Source organism: Giraffa tippelskirchi, chromosome 4, assembly GCF_054371585.1.
Source record: "Giraffa tippelskirchi isolate mGirTip1 chromosome 4, T2T-mGirTip1v1.2.pri, whole genome shotgun sequence".
In the NCBI taxonomy this organism is placed as follows: Eukaryota; Metazoa; Chordata; class Mammalia; order Artiodactyla; family Giraffidae; genus Giraffa; species Giraffa tippelskirchi.
In genome coordinates, this window is record NC_137278.1 from 155,508,924 (window position 1) to 155,521,583 (window position 12,660).

The 12,660-nt window shown below is 58.5% G+C and overlaps 1 protein-coding gene across 2 annotated transcripts in view; it reads right to left on the reverse strand.

Moving 5' to 3' along the window:
* The window catches only part of LRP1 (LDL receptor related protein 1), a 79,876-nt gene that overhangs the window by 20,686 nt on the left and 46,530 nt on the right, over positions 1–12,660 (reverse strand). For both annotated transcript variants that reach the window (XM_081594339.1, XM_081594338.1), the window contains exons 27-43: positions 12,185–12,429; positions 11,892–12,023; positions 11,368–11,595; positions 11,005–11,179; positions 10,819–10,913; positions 10,379–10,528; positions 10,122–10,262; positions 9,659–9,793; positions 8,039–8,170; positions 7,684–7,818; positions 7,368–7,497; positions 7,118–7,244; positions 6,596–6,747; positions 6,377–6,501; positions 5,727–6,104; positions 4,191–4,380; positions 121–325 (exon numbers count right to left, since the gene is read on the reverse strand). In XM_081594339.1, the coding sequence (XP_081450465.1) occupies positions 121–325; positions 4,191–4,380; positions 5,727–6,104; positions 6,377–6,501; positions 6,596–6,747; positions 7,118–7,244; positions 7,368–7,497; positions 7,684–7,818; positions 8,039–8,170; positions 9,659–9,793; positions 10,122–10,262; positions 10,379–10,528; positions 10,819–10,913; positions 11,005–11,179; positions 11,368–11,595; positions 11,892–12,023; positions 12,185–12,429 (2,875 nt within the window). The remainder of the gene's footprint in view (positions 1–120; positions 326–4,190; positions 4,381–5,726; positions 6,105–6,376; positions 6,502–6,595; positions 6,748–7,117; positions 7,245–7,367; positions 7,498–7,683; positions 7,819–8,038; positions 8,171–9,658; positions 9,794–10,121; positions 10,263–10,378; positions 10,529–10,818; positions 10,914–11,004; positions 11,180–11,367; positions 11,596–11,891; positions 12,024–12,184; positions 12,430–12,660) is intronic.

The window sequence follows — 12,660 nt, forward strand, 5'->3', positions numbered from 1 at the left end:
CTCTACACCAGGCCTCCCTTTCTCCTGCTCTGTGCCTGGGCAGTGTCCTCCCTGGCTGCCCGGCAGTCTCCTGGTGTTGGCCCCCTCTTGCTGCCCATCCCGCCTGCCCTGGAGACTCACGTAGCGATGGGAGCCGTCATACTCGCACCGCTCGATCTTGTCCAGGGTGGCGTCGGAGAAGTAGAGCTTCTCGGCCCGGTGGTCGATGGCCAGGCCGTTGGGGGTGCGGATGTCCTTCTCGATGAGAGTCAGGACGTTGGCCCCTGACAGGGCTGCTCGCATGATGCTGGGGTGCTGCTCATTCCAGTTGGTCCAGAACATCAGGCTGGGGGGAGAGAGGCCACGGAGATTAGGACCCAAAGCCAAGGAGCCAGCCACGGTAAGCCCAGGCCAGGGCGTGCAGACAGCCAGACCCAGAGGTCCGCCAGCACGTGAACTAGGCCCCGGCACCACAGGCAAGCCTCAGGCCACCAAAGCCAACACAGCCCTGGTGCCCGGGAAGGACGGCTATACAGATAGCATTAGCGTGTGTGTGCGTACATGTACAAGTGCTTCTGTGTCTATACCTGCCTTTACAGAGACAGTGGGCTCTGGGATTCTGATCCTGGCTGCAGCACTGACCAGCTAGGAACCTTAGCAAGCTACTTAACCCTTCTGTAACTCAATTTTCCGCCCTATGAAATAGGAATGAATAGTACTATTAGTACTACCTGCCCCATGGAGTGGTTTGGGGATTAAATGACAGTCATGTGTGCTATGAGGATTTTCTATTATTTTTTTCTGTTTTTCTCTTCTCCTGGCATCCTGAAGACCCTTAGGTGTCCAGTGCCTCCCACGTCCTGGGGACACATGGGTTTTACCACCAAGTTCCCAAGAATCACCCTCTCCATAACTTAAGGCCTCTGTACATTTGGGATCTGAGTCCCAGCTCTGCTGCTCACTAGCTCTGACCTTGAACATGCTTCTTGGCCTCTCTTTTTTTCTTTTTCTCTTGGCCCCTCTGAGCCTCAGTTTCCTCTCAGTATAGGAGGTGATGGGAATGGCCAGCTGTGCTTCTCTGGGTAGGGTGGTGGTGGTAAGGCCCTAGAGATGGGTGTGGAAGACCTCAGGGCTGGTCAGGCACTATACTGGGTGTGACACTGTGGATCTGTGACCAGTGGATGGTGATTCCTGGGTCTTTGTCCCAGATTCACATGCAGTTAGGAAGGAGGGAGACTGGGAAACCAGACCTTCCAGTGCTCCCCGGGCCACCCTCACCCACCCTGGAGTTTGAGAAGCACCAAGCTACACCAGGACTTCCCAGGAGGTGCTAGTGGTAAAGAACCTGCCTGCCAATGCAGCAGACATAAGAGACCTGGGTTTGATCCCTGGGTCAGGAAGCTTCCCTGGAGGAGGACATGGCAACCCACTCCAGTATTCTTGCCTGGAGAATCCTATGGACAGAGGAGCCTATGTCTCCCCAGGCTATAGTCCATGGGGTCGCAAAGAGTCAGACATGACTGAAGCGACCTAGCATGAGCTACATCAAAGCCAGTTGAATTGCAAGGAAATCAAACCAGTTAATCCTAAAGGAAATCAGTCCTGAATATTCACTGGCAGGACTGATGCTGAAGCTCTAATACTTTGGTCACCTGATGCAAAGAGCTGACTCATTGGAAAAGACCTTGATGCTGGGAAAGATTGAAGGCAGGAGAAGGGGATGACAGAGAATGAGATGGTTGGATGGCATCACTGACTCAGTGGACATAAGCTTGAACAAACTCCAGGAGATAGTGAAGGACAGGGAAGCCTGGCGTGCTGCAGTCCATGGTGGGGGGCGGTCACAAAGAGTCAGACACGACCAAGCGACTGAACAACACCAAAGCTAGATCCCTTTTCAGTTCCCTCACAGGACCTGCTCTCTGCTTCCCTCCACCCCAGGCCTATGTCCCTCCTCCCTTGTCTGTTCTGGCCGCAGAGCTATCCTTGGCAGCTGGACTTGTCTCCTCAAACCTCTCCAGGTCTCACTCTAACAACCGCCACCCACCCACCCAGTCTCTCCACCCTGCCACTATACTCAGGTAAAAGGCTTTTCGTTAGGGAGGCTGACTGCTCCTGAACCCATGAGGCTAAGGCTCTGGTTTGAAAGGCCTCCTCTCAGGGGAAGGGGCGGGGTTCTGGTTCTTGGAATCAGGATGGGAGCGGATGGAGGCATCTCCTGCTGGCCTCCCCCAGAGAAAACGGGTGTCCCAGGACGGTTGCTAGAGTCATCTTCCTTCCCACCAGGGACGCCTACACCCTCAAGTACAGTCTGGCTCACTTCATGCTGGGAAGTGCTTCCCTCTTGTCACGACAAACTGCTGCACGTGGCAGATTGATTCGTGCTCCCAGGACTGCGGTCACCTGACCGGGAGAGGCCCCGCACCCTCCATCTGGGTCCACGCTGGCTCCCTCACGCTCCTCCAACACGCTCGCTCTTTCTGGCCAAGGGAGGGCCTCTCCCACACACTTCAGCCCTTTCTCCCATGTCCTGCCTGGCTTCAGTTCACCCTGCTATCTTGCAGACCTGGCTCACGCACTGCCTTCTTGAGGACACGTTCCCTGATTTCCAGCCTGGCTCAGGTCCTCGTCACCCAGTTGTGGAGCTCCCTGCGGCCTCATTAGGACAGACATCAAATACACCAGTGGCACATGGCTGACCCAACCCTGCTCCCCGCCGGATCCTCAGCACATCACTGGTTCTCAAAAACCATTTGCAGGGACTTCCCTGATGGTCCAGTGGTTAAGACTCTGTTCCCCAGGCAGGGGGCCTGGGTTCAATCCCTGGTCATGGAACTAGATCCCATATGCTGCAACTAAAGAAAAAAACATCCTGAGTGCTGCAACAAAAATCGAAGATCCTGTGTGCTGCAACTAAGACCTGGCGGAGCCAAATAAAAATTAAAACAGACAAAAAAAGCCATTTGTTGAGTGGAGGGCTTCATCCCCTGGGCTCACAGCAAAGGAACTTAGTGGGCTCTGCATCGAAGATGGGAGGCAGGTGGGGGCCCGAGCATGAGCCCCCGGATGAGCCCTGGGACCAGCCTCAGGCAGGTGAAGTTGCCAAGGGTCACGGCCGGCAGGGAAGACGGGGTCTCTGTCATAAGCTGTATACATGCGGGACAGGACTGAGGTGGCAATGGCCCTGGAGATGGTCAGCAGGCCAGGCAAGGGCCAGGCTAGGGCCGGGCGTGAGTTACATCAGGGTAAGGAATCTAGGTTCAGTGCACTCACTGTTTCTAAGTAGCTGCTTTTGGGTTTTGTTTGTCCCTTAGTTTCCTAGTAAAGCTTTGGGAAAACATTCCAAGAGCTGCAGAATTCAGGAGCAAAAAGGTTTGCTCACATGTGGGCCAAGAGAGCCAAGGTGATGGTGGGGGCGGGGCTGCCCCTGCAGGAGGGTGGAGTGGGTGGAGGCTGGGGGGTGTGCACCACCCGGGGGGCTTCCTCCCAAATTCTCCATCTGCAACCTTAGCTCAGCCTCCTGTGCTTCCTCAGGCCTACCCCCTCTGCCCCCTTGCATGCCCCCCAACTCCCAGGCCACAGAGCCTCAACTGGGCTGGGCATGGGTAAGTCTCCTCCTCTGCCTGGAGCCCTCCCTCCTCCCACTCTTGCTCAAAGCTCTGCCCTACCCAGGCGGCCCTTCCCTGGCTTTTCCACTTGCAGGCCCTGTGCCAACCCACCGCCCCTGTGATGCCTCTCCGTCATCACACCTGGCCCTGTGCCGTCATCCATTTCCCACCAGTGAGTTCTCTCCCCAGTTAGGTGGCTGGAATGGGCCCAGCTCAAGGCTTCCACACAACAGATGTTTGGTGAACAAACTTTGCTTGAAACTTGGAGACCAAGAAATACAGAGGACCTGCTGTGTGCCTTGAGCATGGCCGTCTAATGAATGAATCAAGAGATTCAGTTAATCACCAAGCCAGAAAGGCCGCCACAGCCCTCTCACCCTCTCCTTGATGAGGCGTCTGAGATGGTACTGTCCTTATATTACAGATGAGGAAACCGAAGCTCAGAGAGGTCCCGCAGCTGGTCCCAGATCTCACAGCAAGAAAGCGGCTGAGCTCAGGTTAGAGCCAGACCTTCCCGCTCCTGCATCCCCTGCCCCAATCTGTCTGGGGGCAGTTTCTGCCCCCCTGTGCCCACTCATCCCCAAACCCTGGGCCCCCACTCACTTCTGGCACTCATCCAGCACAAAGGCCCTGGGGTGGTCGTCTCCAGACATGGTGATGACAGTCTCACGCTCGAAGGCCCCTGGGCGGGTCTGGTCCACTGTGTGGCGGGTGATGGTGGACGTGGTGTAGCTTGTCCAGTAGAGTGTGTCCCAGCCCCGGTGATAGGCCAAGCCTTCCACAGAGCCCACGTCTGCAGAGAGACAGGAGCAGCGTGGATCAGGACAGGGCCAGTGAGCAGAGCACAGGGGCCCCCACTTGCCTGCAAATGCGGGAAGTGTGGGAGCTGGGGAGTGTGTGTGTGGGGGGGCGGCCCTCAGCACCCCTAGGCCCTCCTGCACTCCTCTATTTCCCACCCAAATGATCCATGGTCCATCCCCCTAACCCTTCTTCCGGTGTCTCCCCACTGCTGGCTAGATTTGGCTTTATGCTGCGGTTACACCTCCCTGGAGCCAGAGTTCTGCCAAGTTGGGTGCAAACTGGATTTCAGTAAATCAGCTCCCACGTGGGCTGTACTGGGGAGCCTCCAACTTCTAGACCCTGAACTGGATTGACTGGTAGACACCTGAAGCTCAGGTTAAAGAACCAAGAGCGTGATGAAAGAGACGCGGCAGAACTTAGTTTAATAGAGAGAGACTCAGGGGTTTCGGCAGCTTCAAGCTGTCTGGTGATGTGGTTGCCAGAAGGCTGCATTAATAGAACTATTGTAGCCTGAACAATGGCCCGGAGAAAGATGACAGCTCTGCCAGGCTCTCCAGATCAAGCCACGATTACAGACTATCGAGTTCAGCTTTGGACACTACATTTTCAGACAGACGTGGGCACGGGACTCTGTGAGGCAGAAAATGGCCAAGGAGGTTGAAAGGACAGGTCTGTTTTTATCACCACTGTATACCTAGCACCTAGTAACGCGCTTGGCAAGTCTTTACAGACAAGAGTGACAAATGTATGAACAAGTGAATGAGGCAAAGGACCGGGGGCATCCAGCCCAGAGCAGAGAAAACAGTGGGACAGAACAGAACTTTCCAAGGAGCATAAAAGCTGTCCGGGAATGAAGCTCTAGGCCCTCCCCCTTTAGGAAGCACACGACGTGGCCTATGCCCAGCTAAGGTCTCCCACCTGATGTCTCAGGTCATCCTGTCTCTCTGCACAGACAAGAAATCTGAGGCTGTGAGAGCACAGAAAACTTGCCCAAGTGACTAAAATCCCGTGTCTGGGGTTGAACCCACCCAGTGTCTACAGCCTGTTCTATGAGCACCAGATATACAGAGTTGAGCTTTGGCTTATTCTATCCACCTTGGGGGCAGAATGAGGATCGGAGGGGACCGACTCTGACTCCAATGGGAGAGACTTTCAGTAACATGTAGTGTGATTCACTGGCTATTTGTTAGGGAAGCCAAGGCAGGTGGGACTCCGATCCGGGGCAGGCTGGGTTGGCTGGTGTCCGCAGCGTCCCTGCCCTGAGTCTGGGCTGACTCTCCCCATACTCCCCCCAATCCCCGCTCCCAGTTCCTGGGAAGAAAGGAAGTCTGGGCTCACTCTCCACAATGGTGGTCCTGCCAGAGCCGTCGTCATTGATCTGCTGGATGTTCCCAAAGTGGATGTCGCTGAAGAAGATGCGGTTGGGGGTGCCCGGGGAGGTGCCCGCTCGGTAGTCGAAGGCCAGGGCAATGACATTCTTCATGTGCTCAGGGTCCTCGAAGGGCTGCACTGGCGCGTTGAGGTTGCGCTCGTCGGACAGGTGGACGCTCTTGAGGATGGTGCGCTCGGAGTAGAGCAGGTAGCCCGCGTACTCGCGACACGACGCCCCATCCTCAGCCAGCATCCCGTGGGCGCAGGCGCAGGCCCGCTGCCCGTTGCCCCGGTACAGGCACAGCTGCTGGCACCCGCCGTTGTCCACAGCACACACATTGGTTCCTGGGGGGGTGCGGCCGCAGGGAAGGCAGAGGTCACGGCGGGCAGGGCCAGCTGGCTGCCCATGTCCTCTCAGCTGAGGTGGAAACTCTGGTTGGTGCCCTGCTCTGCCTCCATGTGCCCACTTCAGACAACTCTCTAGGGCCTTTCACTCAACCCCTTCAGCCTCTCCTCACCACCCCTGGGTCTCTCTCATCATGCCCTCCTGGAAATTGCCCTGCGGTCTAACTTCTCCCCTAGGCCCTCTCTTGCCCAGCCCAGAGCCCCAGCCTCGCCTTTCTGCCGGTCCCGGTTGAAGACTTTGATGTCTTTGAGCTGGACGCCGATGCCCGTTCGCAGAGGCACGGAGTCGGTGGCGTTGTCCTTGCTCCCACGCTTGATGGAGCCGTTGGCGTGAGTCCTGTGGGGAGGCAAGGGGCCATGAGCAGGTTGTCAGCTGGGGCTGAGGGGGGAGGGGACAGATGGCTCAGGGGAAGGCCAGGACAGAGGCCCACCTGTCACTCCAGTAGATGAACTCCTCAAACACGGACACTGAGAACATGTCCATGTTGTTGCTGGACAGCACCACCTCGCGGTCCTCACCAGTCTCCAGGTCGATCCGCTCGATTTTGTCTGTCCGGGCATCGCACCAGTATAGTTTCCCATCCTGCAGGCCAGAGGTGCCCACCTTACTGCCAGCCCCACGTCCCAGGTGGCATGGGGCATCCACTCACTCCTGCCTCACCATCTCTTCCCTCCTTGCTCTACATCCTCCCGCTCTCTGACCTGTGGCTCTGCTGGCATCCCTCCAGTGCCCACTTCTGAGTGACCTCCTTGGCCATCTCCAGGGTGGTGGAACCCTACTCAGCATGGGGCCTGGGCCAGAGGACCCATGACTCCTTGGTCCGTATCTTCCCACCAATGGGCATGTCACATGAGATTCAATGGGGAGCAGGGCACAGGGTAAGGGGAGCTGCCCCTCCCCCCAGAGCGCAGGGTCCACCTCTTCGGCTCCAGGGCCGAGCCTGCATCCAAACCTGATAGTCCACGGAGATGCCGTTGGGCCAGCTGATGCTGACGTTAACCAGCACCACTCGCTCAGTGCCATCCAGCCGAGACCGCTCAATCCGTGGGTACTGGCCCCACTCAGTCCAGAACAAGTACCTGGGGTGGAGGTGGAAGAGGGGGTCAGTCCCCAGAGCACGGAGGAGAACGGGCCTGTGGCCAGAGGGCCCGGACCAGACCAGAGCCAGGAATGGGAACTGGTCAGCCCACCCCGCTCCTCACCCCTTCTCCGGGTGGACGGTGATCGCCCGGGGCTTGTCCAGACCCTGGGAGATGACCACGTAGCGGAAAGAGCCATTGAGCCGGGCAACTTCGATGACATCAAAACCCTGGTCCGTCCAGTAGATGTTGCCTGTGGAGGGAGGAAGGCGGGGTGCTCAGGGGGGTGGGTGGGGACTCGTGTCCCTGGTCCCCTCCAGCCTTCTGAGACCCCTGCTTCTCCCCATCTGTTCCTGCCTACCCCTTCTCAGACCCCCTCCTTCTGAGACCCCACTCCCCCAGTCCTCTGCCTCACCTCCTCAGCCCCCCCAGAGCTCACCTGCGATCCAGTCCACTGCGATGCCCTCCACACGGCCAATGCCGTTGGTCACCACATCCTCACGCCACGTCTGGTCCCGCTTAGCCCGGCTGATGGTGCTCAGGCCCATGTCCACCCAGTAAATGGTGTCATTCTCTGGGGGCAGAGGAGCCAACATGAGGATGCTCACCGAGGCAGGGGACAAGATGGAGGGGTCCAAATCACAAGGGGGTGACTGAGAGGTGGGGAGACCAGGGGCTTGGGATGGTATAGCAGGGCAGGGCAGCTGTGGTCAGGCAATCTCTCCGTGGACCCCCAGAACACTTCACCGCGAAGGGAAGGCCATGTCCCACCCCGTCCTGCCACCATGGCTCACCAGCATGGAAGTCAATGCCGACAGCCAGCGAGGTCCCTGACACCGGGACCAGGGCGTCTGACTTGTCGTTGGGATCCAGCGGGATTCCCCTGATCCCCTCATGCACAGAGTACAGGAGAAAGGAGCCCACACCTGAAACACAAGGACACTGGGCATGGGCCTCGCTGACATCCCTTAAGCTTGGCTCTGTCACCTACAAACCCTTCTGATACCTCCTCCCACCCATCACACCTCCCCTCTCACCACACACCCTAGCTTGGGGCCTGGGCAGGGATGGGGAAGTCAAGTCACCTGGCCGGCTCAGGGAACCATCTGTGACACCCCTTAGTGCCCACTAGAGGGCAGCAGAGACCAGGCTTTTGCTTCACACAACCAGTTCTGCCTCACTCCACACAACCCTTTAACAGCCCTTAAGGTATTAGGGAGAATCTGGAGAGGTTTAGACGAGACAATAGGACTGAGGGACTCCCAAATCTAGATTTCCACCCTAGTTTCCTTTTTGTCCTCGTCCGTCTGGTCTGTGTCACATCCTTGGTCTCTGACACCCAGCTCCTGAGCCAATCTCCTTCCCAGTTCCCCATTTCTTACAAGGCGCCACTATCCATGGACCCTAGAATTTCCCCCTGCCTTTATCCCCTTGCAAAGCACATCTTCAAATGGATCCCCCTAATGGGCCCTGGTTTCTCAGGCTCTCTGAGAAAAAGGATTCATGGTCAAGTGTGGGGAGACCTCAAACACTTAAGAGTCTCCCCATGGAAAATTCTCAGAGCAGATGAGCATATGCAAGGCTCTGAGAAGTTCTGCAGCAAAAAAAAAAAAAATCCACTTAAACTTAGTTCAACCCAGTGTTTCTTTCTGTAACATCAACCACATCAAAGAGGGAGGTTCCTAGGAGTGCACTTTGGGAAATGCTGTCCTGGGGCGGGCTCGTAAATCAGTCAGCAAGTTCTTGTGAAACAGCTCAGAGTTTCATCCCTTCCCTTCAAACCCGCTGCTGAGCCCCAGCCCAGGCTAACAGCCTCCTGACTGGTCTAACTGCCTTGGTCTCTCCCTCCCCCACTCAGCCGGCTCTCTGCGGCCAGGTTAATCTGCCCCAAACACCACTTTCCAAGTGCTCCCGGCTGAGAACCTGCAGAACCCCGCCTGCCCCACAGCCTCACCCAAGAACCCCACACCCCGCCCGCCACTCGGGCTGGCACCTCAGGACCTTGCACCCACCCTCCTACTGCTCTGGACCCCTCGCCTGGCATGTTGTCCCTTCTCCTTCAAACCACACACTCAAATCCTCTGTGCCCAGTACACTTCTTGCATGAAGTGACCCTGGCGTCCCCTCCGACATCTATTTCTCCAAAATCCTACTGAAGTCAGAGCCACTTCATGTCTCCCCTCCCCCACCTCTGGTTAAGCCTGCTGAGCACAGGGACAGGGACTTCTGTCCCCCACCTCCCCCATAGCAACCAGCACAGTGGACGCTGACTAAGCATCTAACCCAGAAGGCACTCAATACACGATGAACTCATCCTGTCCCCAAGCTGAGAAGAGGAAGGTGGGCTGTAGAGGAAGACGAGTCGGGTTGGGGACTGGGGTCAATGGGAGGGGAGCAGAAGCAGGGGCACTGACCCTCGCAGGCCTGCTGGCCGCTCCGGAGGCTGTAGCCGGCTGTGCACATGCAGGAGCGGGTCGTCTCAGATGTGGGCAGGCAGAGCTGCGAGCAGTCGCCGTTGTTGACGCTGCAGGGATTGGTGCCCTCGTGGTCTGGGGGCAAGTGGGAGGCACAGAGAAAGAGTTACTGGTTCTCCTCAGGACCTCGGTGTCAGGCTTGAGCATGTCTTGGGACAGGATGGTCACCCCTTGACCCCAGACCTTGTGGGGGTCACCACTCCTACTCAGAGCTCAGGTCTCCAGTTCTGCAGGGCCCCTGGCCCTTGTGAAAGAGGGGCCTTGTGGGTGGTGAGCAGAGCCTAACCCATTTTCTTTCCGCTGGCACAGCCAGGGCTGTGCCCAGGGCATTCCCCAGGGCTCCTCCTGGCTCAGCCCCGGCCTCTGACCCTAGCCCACTGGCCCTGCCCTCGCCCTGCCTCACCCAGCTGGATGCTCTCATCGTAGACCTTCATGTGCATCACCAGGGTGGTGCTGTTCCGCAGGACCACGGACCCCGAGCCGTCAGCCTTGTTGCACGTGCCCATCTTCTCCGACACCTGATCTGCCCACCACAGCTTGTCCCCTGGGGAGGCAGGAGGGGATGAAACCCCCAGGGAAGGCCCCACCCCAGGCCAGCCCTGTCTCCCTGGCCCTGCCTGCTCTGCTCCAGCCCCTGCCTCCCAGGCCAATGGCCCTCACCCATGATGGCCAGGGCGGTGGCCTTGCCCAGCTGGTTCCGCATGGCATCGATGACCTCTAGCCCGCTCCCATCCAGGTTGCAGCGGTTGATGGTGTGGTTCTTGGAGCTGATCCAGTAGAGTTTGCTCTCAGGGAAGTCGATCGCCAGGCCTGGAAGAAGAGAGGTGTCACGGCCAGAGAGCCCAGCACCCACCAGGGCTGGGGGCCAGGAGCCTGAGTGAGTAGCTGGGGTCCATCTCACCTCTGGGGATGGGCAAAGAGTATGTGGGTGGTTTAGGGGGAGGGTGGTGAGAACAAGCACTAAGCTGGGAGCTCAGGGAGACGGAGAAGTGATAGGGAGGAATCCCTGAGAGCAGAGGGGCAATGGAGGGGGGACCCTGAGAGCATCTCCAGCCAGAGGAATTAGGGGAGGGCTGCAGAGCAGCAGGACGGGCTCGTACCCACAGGACCCCTCTGGCCACTGAAGAGCAGGGTGCGGTTGCTGCCGTCCATGTTGGCCATGCTAATGTTGTCACCGTCTGTCCAGTAGAGCTTCCTGGGGCGCCAGGAAGGGGGGACAGTCAGAGTCCTCCTCTTCTCCCGCCCCACACCCCCTGTCCCTCAACCTGGGGCCCTGCAGGACATACCCACGCAGAGGGTGGACGACCAGCCCGTGGGGCTGCTCCAGGCCCTGCACTACCGCATTCTTGAAGGAGCCGTCTAGCCGGGCCACATTGATCTGCTTCTTGTTGGTGTCGTAGCTCGTCCAGAACAGGTTTCGGGACACCCAGTCGACAGCCAGCCCGTGGGCGTTTGGCAAGTCTGGGGACACAGTGGGGAGCTGTGGTTGGGTGTTTGCGGGACACAGGTCAGGGGGCTCGAGGGGAGGGGGCCGGCCTGGTTTCTGGGGGAACAGGGATCACGACACAGTGATGGGGGCACTCTGGGGGAAAGGATTTGGAGAAGGTACAACAGGATCCAGGGAGCCAGGGGGTGGGGGCGGACAGAACCTGCAGAGACGACTGTCTCCACGCCGGTGCCGTTGATGAAGGCCCGCTTGATGGCCTGGGTCCGAACATCAGACCAGTAAACGCGCTGCTCACGGGCGTCGTAGTCCAACACTGTGACGTTGTCGATGTCAGGCACCGTGAAGGAGATGATGTAGTTGTAGTAGGGGGCGTCCAGATCCACACCCCGGATCTCCATCTGACGTGCATACAGCAGGAACTTCTTAAACTCTGCGGGCACAGGGCAAGTCACTGAGGGCAGCCCCCTGCCTCGACATCTTCCACCCACCCAGACTCTCCTGGTTCCTTCTATCTGCTGCTGGCGCTTGGCGATCAGGGAGACCCACTGGGCATAACCTTCCGGTCGGGGCACCAGTCTTTTCTGACAGCAGCTGTTTCTGGAGCCTCTCCCGTCAGGCCTGTCCCAGCTAAGACTGCCTACCTTTGCTCAGAACCCAGAGCTGGGGTAGCCCGACCCTCCACCCGGCAGCCTCGGGGTCCCCCTGGCTCTGGAGGCAGGGCCCTACCGTAGCAGGTGGTGTTGTCCTTGTGGAGCTTCATGAGGTGCGGGCAGGCACAGGAAACAGTCCGGTTGTAATCGATGAGACACAGGTGGGAGCAGGGGCCCCGGCCCCCATTGGCCTCACAGGGGTTGGGAGCTGGCGGGGAGGGGAAATCAAGACCATCCAGTGACCCTACCGGCCTTGCTCCCCTGGCCCACATCCGCTTTCTGTCCCAGTGTCGCTGCTGCCGCCCCAGCACAGACCCCTCCTCTCTGCGAGGCTTCTGTGGAGGTTGCTGTCCTGTCCGGCCCCCTTACCCATGGGCTGCCGGGAGGGGTGGTACACCTGCAGGTCAAAGGGCTGCGTGTTGGTCCTCTGGACCACGGTGACATTGTGGCCCGTCCACTTGTTGGCCTTGGCCAGTGTGTTTGTCCGCCAGTCCGTCCAGTACACCTCGCCTCCATACAGCGTCACTGCAAACGGGTGCGACAGGAACTCGTGTCCCCGAAGCACCTCCATGTGACCGGAGCCGTCGTAACGGGCAGAGTAAATGGCGTCTGACCTGAGAGCATGGTTCGGGGCAGAATGAGGAGCCAGTAGGAACCTGAGACCTCGGGGTACGCGGCCCAGGGTTCCCACCTTCCCAGCCCTGGCCCTCGGCACCCCATGGAAACACAAGGCTCAAGGGCTGGGACCCCAGCTCTGACCCCAGTTCCCCTGTCCCTTCACTCTCCCCAGCACACAGGGCTGGGGTGAAGTTTAGAAAAAGGTGCCCCCTTCAGGGACGTCAACT